Raw genomic sequence first — 22285 nt, 5'->3', positions numbered from 1 at the left:
AATTCTAGAAGCTCTGAATGCAATCTGGGACTATTCCAGACAATAAACTGGAGTGAGTGCAGCATCCATTTAGGTTTAGGTGAGGGGGAAAAAAAAAAAAAAAAACTTTCCTTATTCAAATTCATTCCAGTAGTATTCTGCTCTTACAAGGATGCAGCAGTTTTCTAGCTTGGCAGATAGTTCTGGAGGAAATCACTGAAGAAATTAACGCACTGAAAATATGGTTTGACCGAAACAAAGTGTCATTAAACTTAAATAAGACAGGGATGAAATGGAGGTGTAAGAGTCACTAGGTGTTCACAGGAAACATTTATTTATTTCTGTATGTATGTATTTATTTATGTTCATTGTTAGTTGGTTTTATATTTTCTGTTGTGTTTTTATTCAGGTTCTTTTTGTCTCTTTCTCTAAAATTGTATATAATAACTAATCATTAGATTATTAATATATAAACAAAAATAAATAAAAAAATATTACAGTTTGTAATACAATTGACTCTTTTACGACAACAAACGCGTATTATACAGAAAAATGCACCCGAACGCGATGACAGCTGCAACTGCTTAATGCTAAATTAACACTGAAATGCCATAACATGCTAACTCGTTAGCATCGCTCCCGTTTTAAGTTATAACATACATCTATCAACTGTTTCAGAAGACCATAACAGGTCGGTTTAACATAAAAAAGGTAAATAATACTCACAGATGTATGCACTAGGGTTTTAGTGGGGGAAATTAAGATACAGCTAAAGAAAAAAATGAATAAACGAAGCAATAGATCGAAGCACTGCTTCAATCTGCGAACCACTGCTTCGATTGGTTCAAGGTTCAAAGCAAAGCCGCGCTGCAGAAAAGTTGATTACGGAGCCGTTGCAGGGTCTGTAATGAACTTAGAGAAGTGATCATTTTCCTGACAAACACCCCTAAAAACAACGGCCACTCTGAAGGACCGATAACGGAATCGTTAAGCAAAAGCTTATTGATGTCGGTGGATCGAATAATTTCTTAACGATACCCGAAAGGAACCGGTTCTCAATACCCATCCCTACTCATACCATTAGACGCACAAGTACAGCATAATACATAACATATGACGACATAATGCTGAATAATTTAACACTTTATTTACATTATTAAGTGTGTAGGCAAACAAACAAATAGCTTAAATAACAAAATTGCACCCAAAATCACGAATCTATTCTATAGGCCTACACCTGAGAGAACAAGACAAAAAAAAAAAAAAAAGTTTTTGCAACCAAGATGTATAATCTATTCTCTTCATCAATAATGCAGTTGTAGGTATCTGGCAACCTAATTTGCCAAAAAAAAAACGGGATTTCCAATGACATATGGTGTATTACGGTAAACGTAATCCTGTGATGTCATAACGCAGAGGAAAAACACGGAAGTTTCACACTAGTGCGCTGCTGATTCTCATTACCGTAAGTTCTCATGTAAGCCCTCACTCTGAAAAATTTCAACACTAACAGCAACCCAAGAACCCGTGCTTAACAACAGTATGCTATAGAGGGTTTTCATGTGACGTATCAGTCACGTCATTTTGGTCCCGTGGCCATTCTGGATTACGACGCGGTGGCCGCTGTGATACACTTCGTGCATTGGCGAACAACTGCTCAAGTTTCAACGTCGATGTGAAGAATCCTCATGGCACCGTGGCGCTGTGAGAAATCCACTGCTCCCAGAATTTTATTTTATTCGGCAATAAAATTATATAACAATACATAAAAATACTGCAGAGTATAACACAATAACGGTTCCAATACAGATGCTTATGTAGCGGGATGAAAGTCCCGGGTCCCTTTGGCTGACCTGGTAGAGGAGCAGTCTTTTGTGCGAGCCGCATGGGTTCGATCCCCACCGTCGTCCCGGCCACGAAGGTCCTGCTGCTTCACTTATTTACGTTGTGGTCCTCGAGTACCGAGCTGCTGATCCACAAGCTGCCCTTCCAGCGCCTGGTGAGAGAAATCGCTCAGGACTTCAAGACCAACCTCCGCTTTCAGAGCTCCGCTGTGATGCTCTGCAGGAGGCCGGCGAGGCTGACCTGGTCGGCGGCTTCCTAGTTCACAGTATCGCAGTGTGACACGGTTGGCCAGTTCATTACATCAACACTAAACTCACTATCTGGTATAAGATACGGATCCACTGAACCAACTGCTACACATCAATAGCTTTATTTCGAGGATTTAAAGCCTCGTAATAACCGGACATTCTCTTCATTTTTCTATCACGCGTCAGCCTCCTTGTAATACGGCACCTGTCCTGCAGCAAATCGGTCACGTGAATGAAAACCCTCTATATGTTGCATATATTACGGTAAAGTGCGTTCGGTGACTTTTGAAAAGAGGGAAAAGTATGAAAAAGAGTGCAAAAGTGACAGAAAAGTACAGAAACAGACAGCAAACATAAATGTAGTAATTTTTGTGGAAAAGGCAGGGTGTTAGTGTCATTTGTGAAGGTGTGTGTGCGTGTTTGTGTGTGTGCAGTTTATTTTAAGTGTGGCGCACAGCATTGCTCGCAAGTCCCCCGCCCTTCTTGTTTTTCTGCGCTCCGGGACCTCCCACTTTACAAATTAAGCACTGCCTAATTTGCATTTTATTACATAAAATAAGTATTTGACCCCCTAGAAAAATAGAGCTTAACAATTGGTACAGTAGCCTTTCTTTGCAATTACAGAGGTCAAACGTTTCCTGTAGTTCTTGACCAAGTTTTCACACACTGCAGCAGGGATTTTGGTCCACTCCTCCATACAGATCTTCTCCAAATCTTTCAGGTTTGGAGTTTAATCTCCCTCCAAAGATTTTCTATTGAGTTCAGGTCTGGAGACTGGCCAGGCCACTCCAGGACCTTGAAATGCTTCTTACGGAGCCCCTCCTTAGTTGCCCTTGCTGTGTTTGGGGTCATTGTCATGCTGAAGACCCAGCCATGACCCATCTTCAATGCTCTTAATGAGGGAAGGAGGTTGTTTGCCAAAATCTCGCAATACATGACCCCATCCATCCTCCCTTCAATACGGTGCAGTCGTCCTGTCCCCTTTGCAGAAGAGCACCCCCAGAGTATTATGTTTCCACCCCCATGCTTCACAGTTGGGATGGTTTTCTTGGGGTTGTTCTCATCCTCTAAACATGGTAAGTGGAGTTGATTCCAAAAAGCTCTATTCTGGTCTCATCTGACCACATGACCTTCTCCCATGCCTCCTCTGGATCATCCAGATGGTCACTGGTGAACTTCAAACAGGCCTGGACATGTGTTGGCTTGAGCAGGGGGACCTTGCTGCCCTGCAGGATTTTAAACCATGACAGCATCATGTGTTACTAATGTAATCTTTGTGACTGTGGTCCCAGCTCTCTTCAGCTCATTGACCAGGTCCTCCTGTGTAGTTCTGAGCTTTCTCAGAATCATCCTTATCCCACAAAGTGAGATCTTGCATGGAATCCCAGACCGAAGGAGATTGACAGTAATCTTGTGTTTCTTCCACTTTCTAATAAATAATCATAACAGTTGTTGTCTTCTACCAAGCTGCTTGCCTGTTGTCCTGTAGTCCATCCCAGCCTTGTGCAGGTCTACAGTTTTGTCTCTGATGTCCTTAGACAGCTCTTTGGTCTTGGCTATGGTGGACAGGTTGGAGTGTGATTGATTGAGTGTGTGAACAGGTGTCTTTTATACAGGTAACAAGTTCAAACAGGTGCAATTAATACAGGTAAAGAATGCAGAATAAGAGGGCTTCTTAAAGTAAAATTAACAGGTCTGTGTGAGCCAGAATTCTTGCTGGTTGGTAGGGGGTCAAATACTTATTTTATGCAATAAAATGCAAATTAATTATTTAAAAATCATACAATGTGATTTTTCTGGATTTTTTTTTTAGATTCTGTCTCTCACAGTTGAATTGAACCTACGATAAAAATTACAGACCTCTCCGTTCTTTGTAGGTGGGAAAACCTGCAAAATTGACAGGGGGTCAAATACTTATTTTCCCCACTGTACATAACCTCTTTGGTTGGTCCACAGGTGGCCTTTAGTTCTCTTACTCTCCACCAGGAGGCAGCACTGCTTGGGCTTAGGACTGGAAGGAGTGGGCTTCATGCTGGCATTTACAACCCTAGACCCTGGCACTAGACTCTATAGAGTTGAAGACATCTGTTCTACGTCTACACTGATGATGGTCATCACACTTTCGAGTAAAATTTCTTCATCAAATTTTTCATAGCCTTTGGAATATTTTTTAGACAAACATATTTTCCTTAACATGGCCCATGCCCGAATTTCCCAGCCCATCTGCCCGAATCTGAACATTTTGCCGAGCTCAGGGGGGGCGGTTGCCCTGCCCCCACCTCCTACGCCTATGCACACAAAGGAAACAAGCATCTTCAATGAGGACCAGGAGGTCAACCCAGAGTAACTGCATTAAGATTAGTAAAAATTACTTCCTGTGTGTATTTTTACTTCTTAATATGTCTTATTTATTTAATACTTTCTGTACTGTGAAAAAAACTGTACACTGAATGGAAACTACGACTTAACTGATTTTGTTCATTGAATTATTTCTGCCCATTTTGCTCGTAATGTTCCATTAGCAGATTAGTGGTTATCAAAGATACCCAGAGTATTTCACACCTGTTAAAAAACACCCATTGAAGAGGAAAAAAACATACATACATACATAAAAGTTGTTTCTGTATTATCAACTCTTTAATTTTAGATTTTTTGTGCACTGTTGTGGTGTACTTTATTATTTTCATGAATTCTTTTATCATTGGAATTTATTTTGTTTAGTGCTGTAATTCCTGGAAAAGCCCCAATATTATTCATGGTATACAAGTCACACTGGCATATAAAATCGCAGGACCTTCTAAATTATTAAAATAAATAAATAACATGACATACTTCAGAAAATACTGTAACTTTTGGTTAGCCCTGCACACAACCAGAATGGAAAGTTTGTTAAATGCGCAGGGAAAATGTTTTGATGGACTTTATGACTACGCAGACGGATTGCAGTAAGTACCACATGGGTAATATTTACGCGATCCTCAGAAGTGACACTGCTTACATGTGTGCAGATAACGGACGCACGTCAAAGTTATAAGAACTTGGAATTACAGGACGGTTACAACAAACATATTTAAATATTCAAGCTCTGTGCTCTTTTTATTTTTCTACTCTTATGTTGCACAGATGCGGATTTTTCAGTTGCCCAAAGAAACACGTTTGCGTGGATGTGGATTTTGTAGGGAAACCTGCGTGGGAAGAACTCAAACTTTCCAGGCTGGCCCACCCTGCCCAGAGCATATAAAATGATTTTCAATTTTGCACATAGCAAAAAACCTAATTGACTAAACTTTTACATTTAGTCCTTTAACAACTGTGCATTGTTTTTACAACCCCAAACAGAAAAGGTTGGGAAAATATGGAAAATGCAGGAGGGAGAAAATGGCAAGAATCATTAAATTTATGAGTTTGACTTTGAGTTCATTGCAGACAGTATGAACCCTGGATATTCCAGGTTTCGTGTGGTCAGCTTCATTTCATTTGTTAAGAAACATCCCTTACTGCATTTAAGGGTGAAGAAAAGAAAAACCTTGACAGTGTTGATTTAGAGAAGATCCAAAAATAAATAAAATTCAGACTTGTGCACCCAATTCTTATTCTTTAAAGTCATAAAGATGTACTTTATACTCGTACAATCATTCCACTGACAAAAGAACAAAGACATCAATAAAACCACAAAATTAACATGACAGTCATACCCCTGATGAGTGTACGTAAACGTCCGACCACAAGTGTACCCTACGCTGCCTGATAAGCACAGGTGCAGGTAATGAGGCACATATTGAGATGATCCCTGTCCAAAATAAATAAACTGATAAAGCTTGATGAAGCTGTGCCTTTAGCGCCACCATGTGGTAAGTGTGCAATGTAAAGACTCACGAAGACAGAGCGCTGACTTTTCAGATTGCGTGTGCACTGCTGCCTCCAGGGGCGCCACAGCAGGAAACCCAGCAGGTACAGCACAAACATGGAGGTTTTGGTGAATGTGCTGAAGAAAGGTTTGTTGTACTCCTGTCGCTTGAAGATGTACTAATAGGGGGGAAAAAAACAAATCGACACAATACAACAGGAAAGTTGAATGTCAGGAGCGACATCTTCATTGTTCAACTCCCAGATATAGCTGCAAACTCGGGTGAAAATATGATGACAGACCAGTTTTAGCTCCCAATATTGTGATGCTGTGAACACATTAAAACCTCAGGATTTAACTGCCACATTTGCTGACTGAAAACTGCAGCACAGGCTGAATACGTAGCTCCAGTTCCTTTGTCGCTTGTACAAAAGTTGGACACTGAAAGGTTGTTGTGGGCTCAGGAAAATTATACCATCGTAGTTTCATGTTCTTGTTGTTATGCAGAATACCTCATGAGCACAAACACACCACTGTCAGCTGACTCACGGTCACGGCAAAGCAATCTGATCACTGACACATTTTGTTTCAGAAAATGGTCACAGACCCTGTGCCGGCAGACTTACGGAGGTCAGCTCGGAGGAGGCGACCCAGTATAACATCCACCAGAGGAGGATGGCCACTCGAGGGCCATGCGCGACGCTGAGCTGCCAAACTTCCCGGAGAGTTCATCCGGTTCATGATGAACACCCACTCCATCTGCAAAGTGCAAGATCAGAGGAAACCCAAAATTAGATAAAGCTCAACAATTATGAAAGAATATTGTGACAGCAGAAACAAAAATATTGGTCAATATTTTCCAAAGGACAACACGTGACTGACAAATGATAATAAAACTGAGGCAATCTTGAGGGACCACAATGTTACAGTTTGCATCAAGCTGTGTGTTCAATAACAGAAAAAATATTAAACATAAACACTCACAGATAGATATTCAGACAGACTTTCCCATTCAGTGAATGAGAAAGTCTCTCTAAACTTTTGACTTGTACTGAAACTAGGAAACTAGAGTTGCAACTAATGGCTGTTTTGATTATTAAGTAATCTGGTTACTTTTACAAGTAAGGAAAGGATATTATCTTAACAGCATGATATTCATTCATTCATTTTCAACCAGTTATCTGGTTCCAGGTCACCGTGGCAGCACAACAAGCAGCTCAACTCACAGTTCCTACCCTCAGCAGGATCGGTGCTCTAAAATCTCAATATACTTTTCTACATTAATGCTGCCATCACAGTAGCATACAGTGGCTTGCAAAAGTATTTGGCCCCTTGGTATATCATGCATTATAATTTATTTATACCATTTCAAATACAAACATAATCAGTTTTCTCAATATAAAAATTTGGAAAATTATGTTCCTTAACTCAAAATGAAAACAATCTCTACTAATTGATATAAATTTATAACAAATATAAAGCCAAGATGATGGTTGCATAAGTATTGGCCCCTTGGTATAATACCTATAATAATCTGTTTTATTGCCAGTTTGCTGTATTTATGTGTTGGCTATGTGCAGCAGACAGACCCCCCCCCCCCCCCCCCACCCAATATTTTTCTCTTTTTTTTTTATTTTAGGTCTATTTCCTCCATTTTGGTGTATATTTCACCCCAAAATGCAATCACAGAGGCAAGATACTTTATACACTTGTTTTTTTTTTTTTATAATTTGACTTGTATTGTCCAGTCTTGAATGTAATGCTAGTCAGATCGGATCAGTCGCTCCATTTCATTACACTTTAACCCCCGTTTCGTTATTAGCAGTCCCCATTTTGCTCCATTTTGCATAAAAACAATTAAATAAACGTAATTAAAGTGAATCATATTTAATCATATTTGGAGTCAGTCTGCTCCATTTCGTTACTTTTTACCCCATTTCGTGATTATTAGGGCTCCATTTCGCCCCATTTCGTCCATTTCGTATTTTAGTATAGAGGGTTTTCATGTGACGTATGGTCACGTCATTTTGTGTCCCGCGGCCATTCTGGATTACGACGCGGTGGCCGCTGTGATACGCTATGTGCATTTGGCGATCAATTGCAGAAGCTTCAACGTCGGTGTGAAGAAGCCTCACGGCATCGTGGCGCTGAGAGAGATCCGCCGCTAACAGAAATCCACTGTTACCAGAATTTTATCTTATTTTATTTGGCAATAAAATTATATAAGAATACATAAAAATACTGCCGAGGATAACACAAGAACACTTCCAATACGGATGCTTATTTACATTGTGATCCTCGAGCACCGAGCTGCTGATCCACAAGCTGCCCTTCCAGCGCCTGGTGAGAGAAATCGCTCAGGACTTCAAGACGACCTCCACTTTCAGAGCTCCGCTGTGATGCTCTGCAGGAGGTCGGCGAGGCTGACCTGGTCGGCAGCTTCCAAGTTCACAATATCACAGTGTGACACTGTCGGCCAGTTCGTTACATCACCACTAAATTCACTATCTGGTACAAGATACGGATCCACTGAACCAACTGCTACACATCGATCACGATAAATAGCTTTATCTCAAGGTTTTAAAGCATCGTAATAACCGTACAATCTCTCCATTTTTCTATCACGCGCCAGCCTCCTTGGAATCCAGAATGGAGACGGCACCTGTCCTGCAGCAAATCGGTCATCGTGATTGAAAACCCTCTATAGCCGGCCAGAAGTGACACTGTACTGAATTCTCCTATTGCGGGTGCCACATATGAATACATTTATGGATGTGACATTACACAGAAGTGTTTTCCCCAACTGACGTCAGTAATTTTATACCCCTCCCATTAGAGAAACAGAAATCTCACAGTAAACAGTGCGCAAGGGCCCCCCTGACTACGCCCCTGTAAAGCCCACGATGTCTTTGGTCTTCAGTCTTTATCCGTTAAGGAGACAACGGTTTGATGTCGGCTTGCGTCTATATTGTGACTTTGACAGACAAATTAGTCAACATATGGAGACAGGCTAAGTGTCAACTAGTCTCTGTGAGTTAACAAGCAGGTTAGCAACCGGCGCAGCAGGTTGTAAGAAAAAAGATGACAGCTTCTTGTTTCCCACACGAGCAAAAGTTGGTACTAAAATTTCTGTACTTTTCGCTACGTGTACTTATCGTAGCTAAGCGCTAACAAACAGCTTAAATGTTATGCTCACGTAAGACTTCGTTACCTGACTGAAGTCATATTTTGTGAGTGGTTGTCCTTTCACGTCCCGTAATATCCAATGTATCGATTATTTCAGTAACTAAACACGATGACATATCTGACAGTCCAGCGGTTATAAACTTTAGCACACTCATCGCCTTTTTTTTTTTTCTTTTTTGATCAGGTGATTTCACTTATGTGACGCTGAGGCTGCTGGGATTTGTAGTCGTACAGCGATACTATTAAAAGGGGTTTAATCTCTACGTTAAATGTGTTAACTCCACAATCTAGGCACCTAGACACAGATTGACTCAATCAAATCACAATTTAAACAGAACTGTTTTATCAGTGTGAAGTTAAAAGGTGTCACTGAGTAGCACACTATGTCTTGGTAAGTAAGTTCCCTTCTCCTGTTTTTTCACTTGAGGTCACCCACAGCAGATCCCAGGTGGACCTGCGTGTTGATTTGACACAAGTTTTACACCAGATGCCCTTGCTGACGCAACTCCACATTAAATGGAGAAATGTAGCAGGAGTGGAGTTTGAAACCGGGAACCTTCCACACTAGCATACTAATCACTTGATTACTACCCCTTGGTCAGGGTTGTCAAAATCCAACCCATCATCCTTGTCCTGACACCTGGGCAACGAATTAAGTAGGGAGATTGCCTGTTGGGGTGAAATACGGTGGGGACTTTGTGTGTCCCGTGGCCACTACAGTAACCATGAAGGCCCAACAGGAACCCTGTACACGAGGCACCTCATGGGTTCTGGTGAAACGAGAATTCCTCGTGGCAGATAGGTGAAAGAGGCAATGGCTTGTACTTAAGGGCTGTGAAGGCAGAGATGAAGGCTACAGCAGGTCCTCAGACTGCAATCGTCTTGATTTCCCGCCACCAGACCAGTCTAAGGATGTGTCAAAGACCATGTGTTTATTGGATGCAATGAGACTCCTACCATAAACAAACAGGTGGCTATAGATCCACCCTGGATGTACATATCCCATTCCAGGAAACTGATCAAGAGACAATCTTCCTCGTCACTGAGGGATTGCAACAACAATGTCTAGGTCAAACCAAAATATACCATAGCAGAGATTAAGTAGGAGACTGATATAAGATATTTTAAGACACTGTAACACTAACAAACTGTAGTTAGAGTCATTAGCCTTAAATTTAGATAGCCTGGTACAACAGTGAGACTTCCTAAGTGTTTAAGACCTTCCGCAGTTCAGGTCAGGTCTTTGAGCATGTACTGGTGCTGCACAATGCTGCATCCACCACACTACAGAAACCATTCTAGGTCCTACTTGGCAACAACCCAGGCAGACATCCAATCCATCCCGACATCCCATAAGTACCAATCTAGTATCTGTTGCAATAAGGTGAAATATGTGTCCCTCGGTTCTTTCCAGCTGCTGAGGTCCTCAGCACTGATGCCACCTGTGCACAGGATCATGCACCGACAAGCATGCTACATGGTCATAATGTCAGAGCTGACCTTCCCCCAGAGTGCAAGTAGTATCCCTCATCTGGGTCTTGATTCCAGTGAACACAAGAATAATCCAGAGAGATACAAAAACATCCAGTCAGCACCCATTTAAGTATTAAGGCTGCTGGACAGGAGAACAAAGGTCCAAGACTTTTTAACTAATGAGATTTCTTTATGTAATGCCAAATCACAGCATAATTAATCTCAAAGTGCTTTATACCAGTAGTCGAGACTTTATTCACCCTAATAGCAAGCACATTAGTGATAGTGGTAGAGAAAATCTCCATTGTTGTTGTCATTTTAAAGGAAGAAACCTTAAGGCAACAAGACTTAGTGAGGTGGACATCTGCTATGCCCACTGTAAGAAGATACAAAACATAATCAAATAATCTATCATTGTGAAGGCTATCAGAGCAAGCATGACATCGAAATGACATAGTAGCTAAAAAAAAAAAAAAAAACAACTTACTACTAACACAGGATTGTCTGAATTTCAACAAGACCCTCAAACCTTTTGGGAGAATATTTTATAGACTGATAACTCAAAACTGTTTAGAAGATAGTGTCACATTTCACCAAACGTGCAGAATTCTACTATATGAACATCATCCGTGATTTCCCATCGTAGGATGAGATCAGGATGCCTCTGTCAAAAAATCAGTAAAAATTCAGTAATCATTCATTCAATTAAATCTTAAATGCAACAGAATTATGCAAAACAAATGGTGCCTATATTACTTTAGAGTGGCAGTTACTTTTCACATGGATGATACTGATGTTAGATTATAAATTTCTTGTGTATAATTTAATAACTGTATTTTGCACGAGTGTCTTTGTTTGATATTAAACATTTTGCAAATCTGAATAATACGTTCTTGTGATTTACATTATTTATAGGTTTTTATAAATAAAGATGCCGGATTAAAACACCAAACTAAATGCATACACTTCCTTGCAATAAAATCATGTTTAGGGGCGCATATCCACACTCCAATCCTGTAGAGGGCGGTAATCAACTGAACTCAGGACTGTTACATGGCTAATAGAAAGGAAGGAAGAACGTCCGGCATCGTATCTGAAGTTTCCCAGTACAAAGTAAAATAACGTTTTATAGCCACGTTCATCAAAATATCCTCGTTTAATTACTCTGATTATGACGAAATAAAGACGCCTCTTAGTTGTAAGTATCAATGAGATATCTGACTATGAGTTTACAGGATTTCGGTGTGGGCAGCATGTAGCTTGCGTTAGCTATGAATGTAGCTTTAATTGTGTGCTAAAATCATTAGCAATTACGAAGATATTTAGCTGTTATCTTGCGACAACTGTCTGATGAAGTGTTCTGACGTTATAGTTTGTGTGCATCTAAGTGACACCTACAGTGTATATGGTTTGAATCGAAGGTTGGATGAAATTTTGGTGAGGAAAAGCAGCATGGAAGGGTCCTCGGAGGCGGAACCCCCCCAGATCATCCAGATGACCACCAACGAAAAGGTATTTTTGCATCTTAATAGTTTGCCAAGTTAGAGCTGAACCCTGAGAAACTGAAGGGAACTGGGGGAGTCAGCAGCCAAGTCAGATTATACAGACGATTTTCTGCCCCGTTTGGTTTTTAAATTTACCCAGTTCATTAAAAGCATTTCAGTCACAACTTAAAATGATTCTGTAAAATCATATAGGTCCTCAAAATAGAAGCCAGTAATGTTCTACCTCAGGAGAACCACCACCTCTCTAGTGGTGTCCAAAGTATTCCAGAAAGGACCAAGAAGGTGCAGGTTTTCTTTGCAGCCACTGACTCCAGCAGGTGATTTCCCTGATGAACTCATCCCATCTGCTCACAGCGATGTTCATCAGGGAAATTACCTGCTGGAGTCGGTGGCTGCAAAGAAAACCTGCACCCTCTTGGCCCTTTCTGGAATACTTTGGACACCATTAGACTCTAGTGGTTAAGCATTGGGCTTCAGACCAGACCACAGTACTATATAAATGCAGTCCATCCAAATGGAGATCTGTGACTTTGCACAAGCCACACGTTTTAGTTCTGTGCTAAAAAGTGCTCCCAGCTCTCACTTCAGTGGTGCTGGTGGACTGTAGTGCAGCTTTTGATACTACACATTGTTGCATGCGCGGCCTTTCTCCTGGACTGTGATCTAGATCTTGTTATTGCTGTTTATTTGTCTTTCAGGTGTTCTCAGGTGAATTGTTGTGTTGCTGATTTTTTTTTTTCCTTGATTTTTGCACTTTACAGTATTGTTAATTATTTCCTACTTTGTTGTGTTGCAGCCCATAAACAAAGCCTACAGTTAAGTCCACATTGAAAACAACTTGGATCAAAGGGGTGGCTGTGTTTTAGTTGTTAAAAATATATTCACCTTCTTAATTATTTCATATCTTGATGCCTACAGTGCCTGTTACATTCTGTTGGTCGCACATCCGGGCACAATGCCAGCTGGTGTGAAAACAGTCAAGCTGGGGTGGATTGTTTAAGAAGCATACAGTTTAATTTGATGTGTTGTTTTTTTGTTGTTTTTTTTTTTTACATTGTAGCCACTGTTTCAGTTCAACAGCAAATAACACTCACAATTATACACTGTAAGACACTTTATCTTCATTGTTAGTTGCAGCTCTACTGGCCTCACAACACTGGAGTTCAGTGTGTTTTTGTGGACACAATGTGTTAAATGTACACTCGGAATGTCTCTGCAATTCACCTAACCTTCATGTCTTTGGAAGTGGGAGGAAGCCGGAGCACCTGGAGGGAATCCACACAAACACAGGAAGAACAAACAAACTCCAGACAGAAAGAACCAACAGATGTTTAATAATTTTGTGTCGACTAATTGCAGTCAGGACTACAGCTGTGTCTTTGTCGTCATGTGCTGACAGTGAAAATAAATTTCACTTAAATATTGTTTGGGTTTAATTTTGAATTTCAGGTGGTGGAGCTTCTGAATCAAGCTGCTCTGACACCTACAGATGAAAAGCTAACAGTGCTCAAACAGGTTTGTGATCACATTTAAATCAAGTTTAAAGTGATGTGAGCTAAAGGATTATACTAATACAAAATGTTTGGAGAATACTCGCAGCTTAGATTAATGTTTGACATACTTCATATCTAAGAAAAAAAAAAAATCCCCTAAATAAATGCATGTTGCATGGACTTGAACTGTCCTTTAAATGAATTAAAGCTCTGTCTGGGTTTTGATTAATTAATAAGCTGGAATGGAAGATTGCTGCTAATCTCTGCCCCGGCCCGTGCTACGAGCATTTGACAGTTAGTGTGACTCGGGGGTGTTGAGTCATTTAAACTAACATATTCATCCTGCTGTAACCAGGTTTCTGTAAGGCAGATAAATCAATATGTTGATCAATATTATATCATTTACCAACAGGGACTTAGAAGAGAGAGACCTAATGTTAATAGACCACATTTAACTGTTTTAGTCTGTGGTGCAGTTGAAGGTGCTATTATTTTTTCTTTTTGAATTTTATGCTTAAATAGATTTTTGCTGGTTATTGGTGGTCTGGGAGCAGGCACCGTCTCTACGGGGATGGGGTAATGAGGGGATGGCAGGGGGAGAGAAGCTGAGAGGTGTGTAAGACTACAACTCTGCTTCCTGGTCCCAACCCTGGATAGTCACGGTTTGGAGGATTTAAGAAAATTGGCCAGATTTCTAGAAATGAGAGCTGCTCCATCCAAAGTGGGATGGATGCTGTCTCTCCTAACAAGACCAGGTTTTCCCCAGAAGCTTTGCCAATTATCTATGAAGCCCACCTCATTTTTTGGACACCACTCAGACAGCCAGCAATTCAAGGAGAACATGCGGCTAAACATGTCATCCCGGTCTGATTAGGGAGGGGCCCAGAGAAAACTACAGAGTCCGACATTGTTTTTGCAAAGTTACACACCGATTTAATGTTAATTTTAGTGACCTCCGATTGGCGTAACCGGGTGTCATTACTGCCGACGTGAATTACAATCTTACCAAATTTACGCTTAGCCTTAGCCAGCAGTTTCAAATTTCCTTCAATGTCGCCTGCTCTAGCCCCCGGAAGACAATTGACTATGGTTGCTGGTGTCGCTAACTTCACATTTCGCAAAACAGAGTCGCCAATAACCAGAGTTTGATCCTCTGGGGTGTGTCGTCGAGTGGGGAAAAACGGTTAGAGATGTGAACGGGTTGGCGGTGTACACAGGGCTTCTGTTTAGGGCTACGCTTCCTCCTCACAGTCACCCAGTCAGCCTGCTTTCCGGCTGCTCGGGATCTGCCAGGGGGTAACTAACGGCGGCTAAGCTACCTTGGTCCGCACGACTACAGGGGCCTGGCTAGCTGTAGAATTTTCCACGGTGCGGAGCCGAGTCTCCAATTCGCCCAGCCTGGCCTCCAAAGCTACAAATAAGCTACATTATTACAAGTACCGTTACTGCTAAAGGAGGCCGAGGATAACTAAACATTTCACACCCAGAGCAGAAAAGTGCGGGAGAGACAGGAGAAGCCGCCATGCTAAATCGGCTAAGAGCTAGTAGCTACGCTAAGCTAGCGGATTCCTAAAAACACGCAAAGTGAATAATGTGTAAATAATTTAGAGGTGATTCAGCAGAAGGAGTGCTTTAGTTAAGGCACGTAAAGATTACACTGGGAAACAAATCGTAATCTAGATAACTAGATCAATCTAACTGCGCAGATTAAACAGCTAACAGATACAGAAAAACACCGCTGTGCTCCGGAACAGGAAGTGATACAATATCGCAGTGAGAGCCAACCACCAGTAGAGGCAAGCAAAAGTGATTTGCAGAGGGGATCAGAAGGCTCATTTATATGAATGTTAAAGTCACCAATGATCAGAATGTTATCTACACTAGTTGACAAGTTAGAGATGAAGGCACCAAATTCATCTAAGAATTCAGAATATGGGACAGGAGGCCTATATACAGTGACAATGTAATACAACTGATTTTTATTCTTCTGACCTTGGCAATGTGCAATATCTGAGCAGAGCGAAGAATCAGATGCTCAAACGAGTGATATTTGTAACCCCAGCAGCTAATAAGCTAAACCTAGATTTATAAATAAGAGCAACACCCCGCCTTGCTTCGCATCACGAGGGACATGACTACATGTATAAGCTGGGGGGCAGGCCTCATTTAAGGGGAGGACAGCTGTAGGTTTAAGCCAGGTTTCACATAGCCCAATCATATCTAAGTGATGATCAATAATCAGATCATTGATCAACAATGATTTGAGGACAGTGATCTTATGTTAATGAGACCAGTCTAAGGACCTCAGTGGGGTTGACAGTTGAACTGTTTGGGTTTAGGGGTGGTTCCAGAGTAGCATATATAAGATGCTAGAAGTAGGTTTAGGTTTAAGACATTCCACGTGTGTTGTAGGTAGCAGACACGAAATCTTTGCTATTGTTGGAACAACCACTGGGCCATCCTCAATTTCAACATCATCCAATATAGTAATGGGTATTAAGTTGGAAAGCATATCCCTCTGATTTTTATGGACATGACTATGGAAGAAGGCCACAGTCTCAACTTGTTGAAATTCCCTCCCTGGCAATAAACTGCACTATCACCATAATGGATTTTCTGCACTAAATTCCCCGCTAAGCTAATGGATTCCACACCCACATTTGTCATAAGCCTTGCAGGGTCTCTAATCACCTGCTCCGTGGCCTGCTGTAGATTCTAATGTTACCCTCCCTGTAGAGCTCTATGTTCATAGACAAGATGGCGGTCCTTCCCCAGTAGGGTTGAGGCCGTCCAGCATCAGCAAGCCATGGCGGCCCCAGAACGAAGGCCAGTTATCAATAAAGCTAAAGCCTTGCTGCCTACAAAAACTGCGCCAGCCACCTATTTAACGATGTCAGCCTGCTAAACGCCTCATCAGTACCCAGGGAGGGGAGGGGACCAGAGACTATTAATCGATCCAACATCTTTCTGGCAAGGTCACAAGTCCTCTCTATATCCATTTTTGTGACCTCTGAGTGCTTCATCCTGATATCATTGGTGCCAAAGTGAATAACTATGTGACTATATCTCATGTCATATTCCTTCGTCTGTCTTCCCTTCTGCAGTGTCAGCACCCTAAGATGAGATGCAATGTCGGAGCTCTGGCCCCAGGAATACATTTAACATCAGCCGGCGTCTGTAACCTGACTTTGTGGGTGATAGAATCCCTATCACTAACGTCCGGTGTTTCGGCCTGGAGACAGGAGTGGAAGTCACTTGTGGGCTCAGAGAATTCACATCTGGCAAATCCAAGGGGGAGAACCGATTCACAGTTCGCAGTGGCGAGTGTGATCGGGGTGCCACAACTGGGCACCAAGCCTACGGGGCTTCCTCGCCTAGCCACAGTCCGAAAGCCGTCCTCCACAGCGGCGTTTCTAAGATGATGCTAATGGGCTCGCTAGCGGCCCCAACACTAACCTCATCTGGAGTGCCCGTAACATCTAACTCTCACTGAGCTAAGAAGCTGCTCTAACTTACAGACACGGCTCTGTAAGAGAGCCACCCCTATCTTCCACATCACACAGGGATTTACGGAGAGTGTAAAGTAGAATTAGTAGTGTACTTTGTGCACTAAGAAATTCAAGAATGTAGCCAGCAACACGGAGCTAACCAATAATGGATAAGCTAACCACTCTTAAGGCTCACACCAGACGCAAATAAATTTATTAAATTCACAGCAGTTACACTGAAAAACTAACAGAAGTATTAAACAGGTAAAAAAAAGCAGCAGCTATACAATACACTAAACAGTAATTAACTAACAGGAGAGTAAAAAATTAAGTGCTGGTATTTGCGCACAAGCAGCGAGTGTGAGAAGTGCTGGTATGTGCTGTAATCCAAAGTGAGAACAGAGACTGCAGCACACAAGTTGAAGGTCTCCAACAGGCGAGTTTAGGCTCTGACTGCTCGACGTGGCTTACTTTGATACGGATGTTATAGAATTTAGAATAGAATGCCCTTTATTGTCCTCATACAAAATATACAATGACATTAGAGAGAGTTTCTCCTGTGTCACTGCAAACAGATAAGTAAAAAAAAAAGGTATAAAATTCCACAGGATAGTGCAATGAAATATGTACAAAGAAAAAAAACAAAATATTATTTTATATATATATATATATATACTATATATCTATATATTAGCGCCCCAAACGATATTATCAGCCAAAATGAGCCCTTTTCAAGTACTCACTATCGGCCGAAATTTTGCCGATAGAACGCCGATAATTTCTCAAACAGAACAGTTACTGAAATAATGTTTGTGTCGCGAAGGTAAAATGTCCTTGCACTGTTTGTCCAGTAGATGGCGCTACTGACTCCATTCAACTGCTTACACCCCTGCTTTAAATGTGTTCATCATCGGTCCCGTAGCTCGGCGTCACACTGCACTGATCGGCTGACCAAAAGCATAAAGTAAGTTTATAAGGATGTTGTTTGTAATAACTTTGCGATTACATTCACCCCACATTTCTCCTGTTTCAGTTCAACTCAGTTTGATTAACTCAGTTTATGTAGTAATGTGTCAAATGTGCTTCATTGCGTCGGTCACGCTTTTCATTAAGCCCACGTGTGGTAGACCTTATTTCTAGCATGAAAAACTTTCGTTTACTGCTAAGAGGTTGAAACATTCAGATTCACTTGTCGTCCGGAAGGGTTCTGGGAATTACTGCCATTCACCATTAACCCTCTTGGGGCCGACACCGTCGTATACGACGGCCTGGGACCAAGCTTTACTAAATTGTAAATAACTTTTAATGATATGAGATAGAAACTTCTTTTTTTGATGAAAAGTTAACTCTGTGGACTTTCGATCCACCGTCGGCCATCTCGGTCCTCCTCATAGAAGATGTGTGATGACATGCGCAATGCGAGTGGTCCAATCGGAATGGTTCTCCGTTCACATGGTTTTCCAAAATCCAATCGCAGGGCAGATTTACATCATGTGATATGGCAAAAATCATTTTCAGGAGTGATATCTTACTGGCCCATTTGAATAGCCTCTCCAATTGCATTTTTTAAACTTGAAACTTCTTCTCTGTGATAAAGTTAATCAATATGAGGACAAAACTTCAGCTTTTAGCTCATACCTTTTTTTGTTAAAGGGACCAAAACAGAACATTTTATTCATTTAAAAAATAATAATAATAATATCGGCTGATTTATCGGCTATCGGCAAATCAGCCAATTATCTATTATCGGCATTTTTTTTTCATCCATATATCGTTATTGGCATCAAAAAAATCCATATCGGTCGGGCTCTAATATATATATACAAGGTCTATTAGAAAAGTATCCGACCTTATTATTTTTTTCAAAAACCATATGGATTTGAATCACGTGTGATTACATCAGACATGCTTGAACCCTCGTGGGCATGCGAGAGTTTTTTCACGCCTGCTCGGTTACGTCATTCACCTGTGGGCAGTCTTTGAGTGAGGAGTGGCCCACCCTCTCGTCGTTTTTTTCATTGTTTATGAATGGCTCAGAGACTGCTGCTTTGTTTGATAAAAATATTTTCAAAACTGTAATGCACAACTGAGTGGACACCATTTGATAAATTCAGCTGGTTTTCGGTAAAAATTTTAACGGCTGATGAGAGATTTGGTCTGGTAGTGTCGCTTTAAGGACGGCCCACGGCGCCTGACGGCGATCTGCGCTTCGAGGCGGGCAGCGTCTCGCCGTTTCAAGTTAAAAACTTCCACATTTCAGACTCTGTTGACCCAGTAAGTCGTCAGAGAACAGAGAACTTTCAGAAGACGTCGGCATGAGGAGTTTATTCGGACATTCCATTGTTAACAGACATTTTGTAATGAAAGAACGTGCGGGCAGAGTCGCATGTCGGGCCAGACCCGACCGCGGGGGGGTCGCGACAGGAAAAAACACCTCCGTTGGAAACCTTAACGGGCAAGCTGGAACATGCCCAAGCTGTTAATTTCTCAGTTACTCACTTGTTGAAAGCCATCAAAAGCCGCCTGAATTTTACAAATGCTTTTCAACACGGAGGTGTTTTTTCCTGTCGCGGCGCACACAGATCGCCGAGCGTCACGGAAATGACTCGGCGAATTTGCGCGCACGTCTTTCATTACAAATGTCCTTAAACAGTGGAATGTCTGCATAAAGTCCTCATGCCGGCCTCTTCTGAGTCTTCTCTGTTCTCTCACGACGTCCTGGGTGAATTAAGCCCTTAAATTAGGATGTTTTCAGGTTGAAACAGGCCGACGACGGCGCCTGGAAGCGCAGCACGACATCCCGCTCCGTGGGAAGTCCTTACAGCGACAGAAACACCCCATAATCTCTCATCAGCCGTTAAACTTTTCACCGAAAACCATCTTAATTTCTCGAATAGTGTCCACTCGGATATTCCTCACAGGTCCAGAAAAAATTTTTGATAAAGCAACGCCCGCCTTCTCGAGCAGCGTGTGAAAGAAAGGAATTCAGCCGAGAGTGAGGCGGGACCACATCTCACTCAAGGCCTGCCCACAGGGAAATGACGTCACCGACACGTGTGAAAAAACTCACGCTATGCGCACGAGGGTTCAAGCATGATTGGTGGAATCGCACGTCATTCAAATCCATATAGTTAAAAAAAAAAAAGGGTCGGTTTATTGTCTAAGAGACCTCGTATATATATACACACACACACACACACACACACACACACACAAATATGCATTGTATCCAGGTATCGCAACGTTGTGATGACCTTCATCTCAGGCGGTAGTATGCTGGGTGGGAAAAGTCAGCTCATTCCTGACGAGGTCAACCACAGACGTCATCCCTGCACTATCAGACCGGCAGCATCTTACTGAGTCACTGCCATTCAACATATGGAGAACGTCTCTCCTTCCTCTCTGTCTTTCTGCCGTCTTCTCTGTTTACGACACCCTTAGGCTTCTTAAAGTCCTCCTCCTTCCTCTGAACAGTTTGGCACCTTAGGAGCTCTCTTAAGGCCTAAGGTGCTTTGTAAACAACATTTATCTTTGCCAAGGAAAAAAAAATCTAAGAAATCGCTAAGAATTTGAGGAATTCTAAGATTTTTTTTTTTTTTTTTAGAATAACATCACTAGGAGCTACTTTTTGCCTGAGGATGCTTCATGGATTGGGGCCCTGGTGATTTGTAACTATGAGACTAAACATTTATTTCCTTGCGTTTTAAGAAATAAGCTGCTACTCGCTTCAACTACCAGCTGTCTAAAGTACATCCAGGAAATGTGAGTCAGTTTCTGAGCTGCTGACCCCTAAATTAAACAATCAATCAATCAATCACATTTATTTATAAAGCGCTTTACAGCACCAACTGGTGTCCAACGTGCTTAACATTAAAAACACAAATTTACAAAATAAAACACATAAAATAAAATTTTAAAACAACACATAAAAAAAGAACATAAAAATAACAGAACATGTCACCTCCCCACTAAGTGTTAAAAGCCAGTTTAAATAAATAAGTCTTTAACTTAGATTTAAAAAGTGCTAGGTCACGAATAGTACGTAACTCAAGAGGCAGCTCATTCCACAGTCTGGGGCCAGCTACCGCGAAAGCATGATCACCCCAGCATTTACATCTTGACCTTGGAACATCTAAGTAAAGCTGGCCAGACGCCCTTAATGTTCTACTGTAGGTGCGCAAAGTTAAAATTTCAGACAAGTAGGGAGGTGCAAGGCCATAAATAGCTTTAAAAACAAACATTAAAATGTTAAAATCAATTCTAAACGAACTGGAAGCCAGTGGAGTGAATACAGAACAGGCCTAATATGCTCACGTCTAAAAGTGTTTGTTAAAAGACGAGCAGCAGCATTCTGCACCAACTGGAGACGTGCAAGAGACGACTGATTAATGCCCGAATAAAGTGCATTACAATAATCAAGTCTGGAGCTGATGAAAGCATGAATGACCGTCTCAAGATCACATCTACTGAGAAAGTGCTTTATTTTAGCCAAAAGGCGAAGTTGGAAAAACTAGCTTTGACAACAGAATTTATCTGTTGATCAAACCTCAAACAGCTGTCAAATATCACTCCCAAATTCTTGACAGCTGGTTTTACATAGTTAGCCAAAGCACCAAAATTTGGTGTTACCACATTTGGTATGCCAGAGCACTCAAACACCATGATCTCAGTTTTACCATCATTCAGGTAAAGGAAGTTTTGGGACAGCCACTGCTTACATCGCGAATACAACTAAATAATGATGACAAAGCATCACTCCCATTAGTCCTCACAGGCAGATAGATTTTCAGATCATCTGCATAACAATGAAAGGACAGGTTGTGTTGGGTTATAATTGACCCCAATGGCAGAATGTACAAAGAAAATAGAATCGGCCCAAGGACAGAACCCTGCAGCACTCCACAAGACAGATGAGCAGTTGATGAGGAAAGGTCCCCAATCATGACAGAAAAGCTCCTTTCAGCCAAATATGATCTAAACCACTTAAGTGCAGTACCCTGAATGCCAATAAAATGTTCTAACCGGGAAACAAGTACTGTGTGATCCACAGTATCAAAGGCTGCTGTGAGGTCCAACAGAACCAGCACAGCAGGATTCCCTGCATCCACCGACAAAGTGATGTCATTATGAACTTTTAAAAGTGCTGACTCAGTGCTGTGTCGCGATCTAAACCCAGATTGGAATTTTTCAAGGATGAGATTGTCTTCTAAAAATGATTGTA

General features: G+C 41.5%; 1 protein-coding gene and 1 long non-coding RNA gene across 2 annotated transcripts in view; one reads left to right on the top strand and one right to left on the bottom strand.

Annotated features, from left to right (window-relative positions):
* LOC117524336 (solute carrier family 35 member F5-like) overlaps positions 1 to 10104 on the bottom strand; it is a 51277-nt gene extending 41173 nt beyond the window's left edge. Inside the window, 4 exon segments of the mRNA XM_034186096.1 lie at positions 5949 to 6098; positions 6546 to 6612; positions 6614 to 6678; positions 10063 to 10104. Coding sequence (XP_034041987.1) covers positions 5949 to 6098; positions 6546 to 6612; positions 6614 to 6678; positions 10063 to 10104 — 324 coding nt within the window.
* Positions 10105 to 11638: 1534 nt separating this feature from the next.
* On the top strand, positions 11639 to 13600 carry LOC117525062. The gene is made up of 3 exons (XR_004564943.1): positions 11639 to 11776; positions 12000 to 12090; positions 13533 to 13600. It is a non-coding gene; the product is annotated as an uncharacterized LOC117525062 (long non-coding RNA).
* Positions 13601 to 22285: the final 8685 nt, after the last annotated feature.

The sequence above is a fragment of the Thalassophryne amazonica genome, chromosome 14, assembly GCF_902500255.1.
Source record: "Thalassophryne amazonica chromosome 14, fThaAma1.1, whole genome shotgun sequence".
In the NCBI taxonomy this organism is placed as follows: Eukaryota; Metazoa; Chordata; class Actinopteri; order Batrachoidiformes; family Batrachoididae; genus Thalassophryne; species Thalassophryne amazonica.
This window is presented reverse-complemented; position numbering and strand designations above follow the sequence as displayed.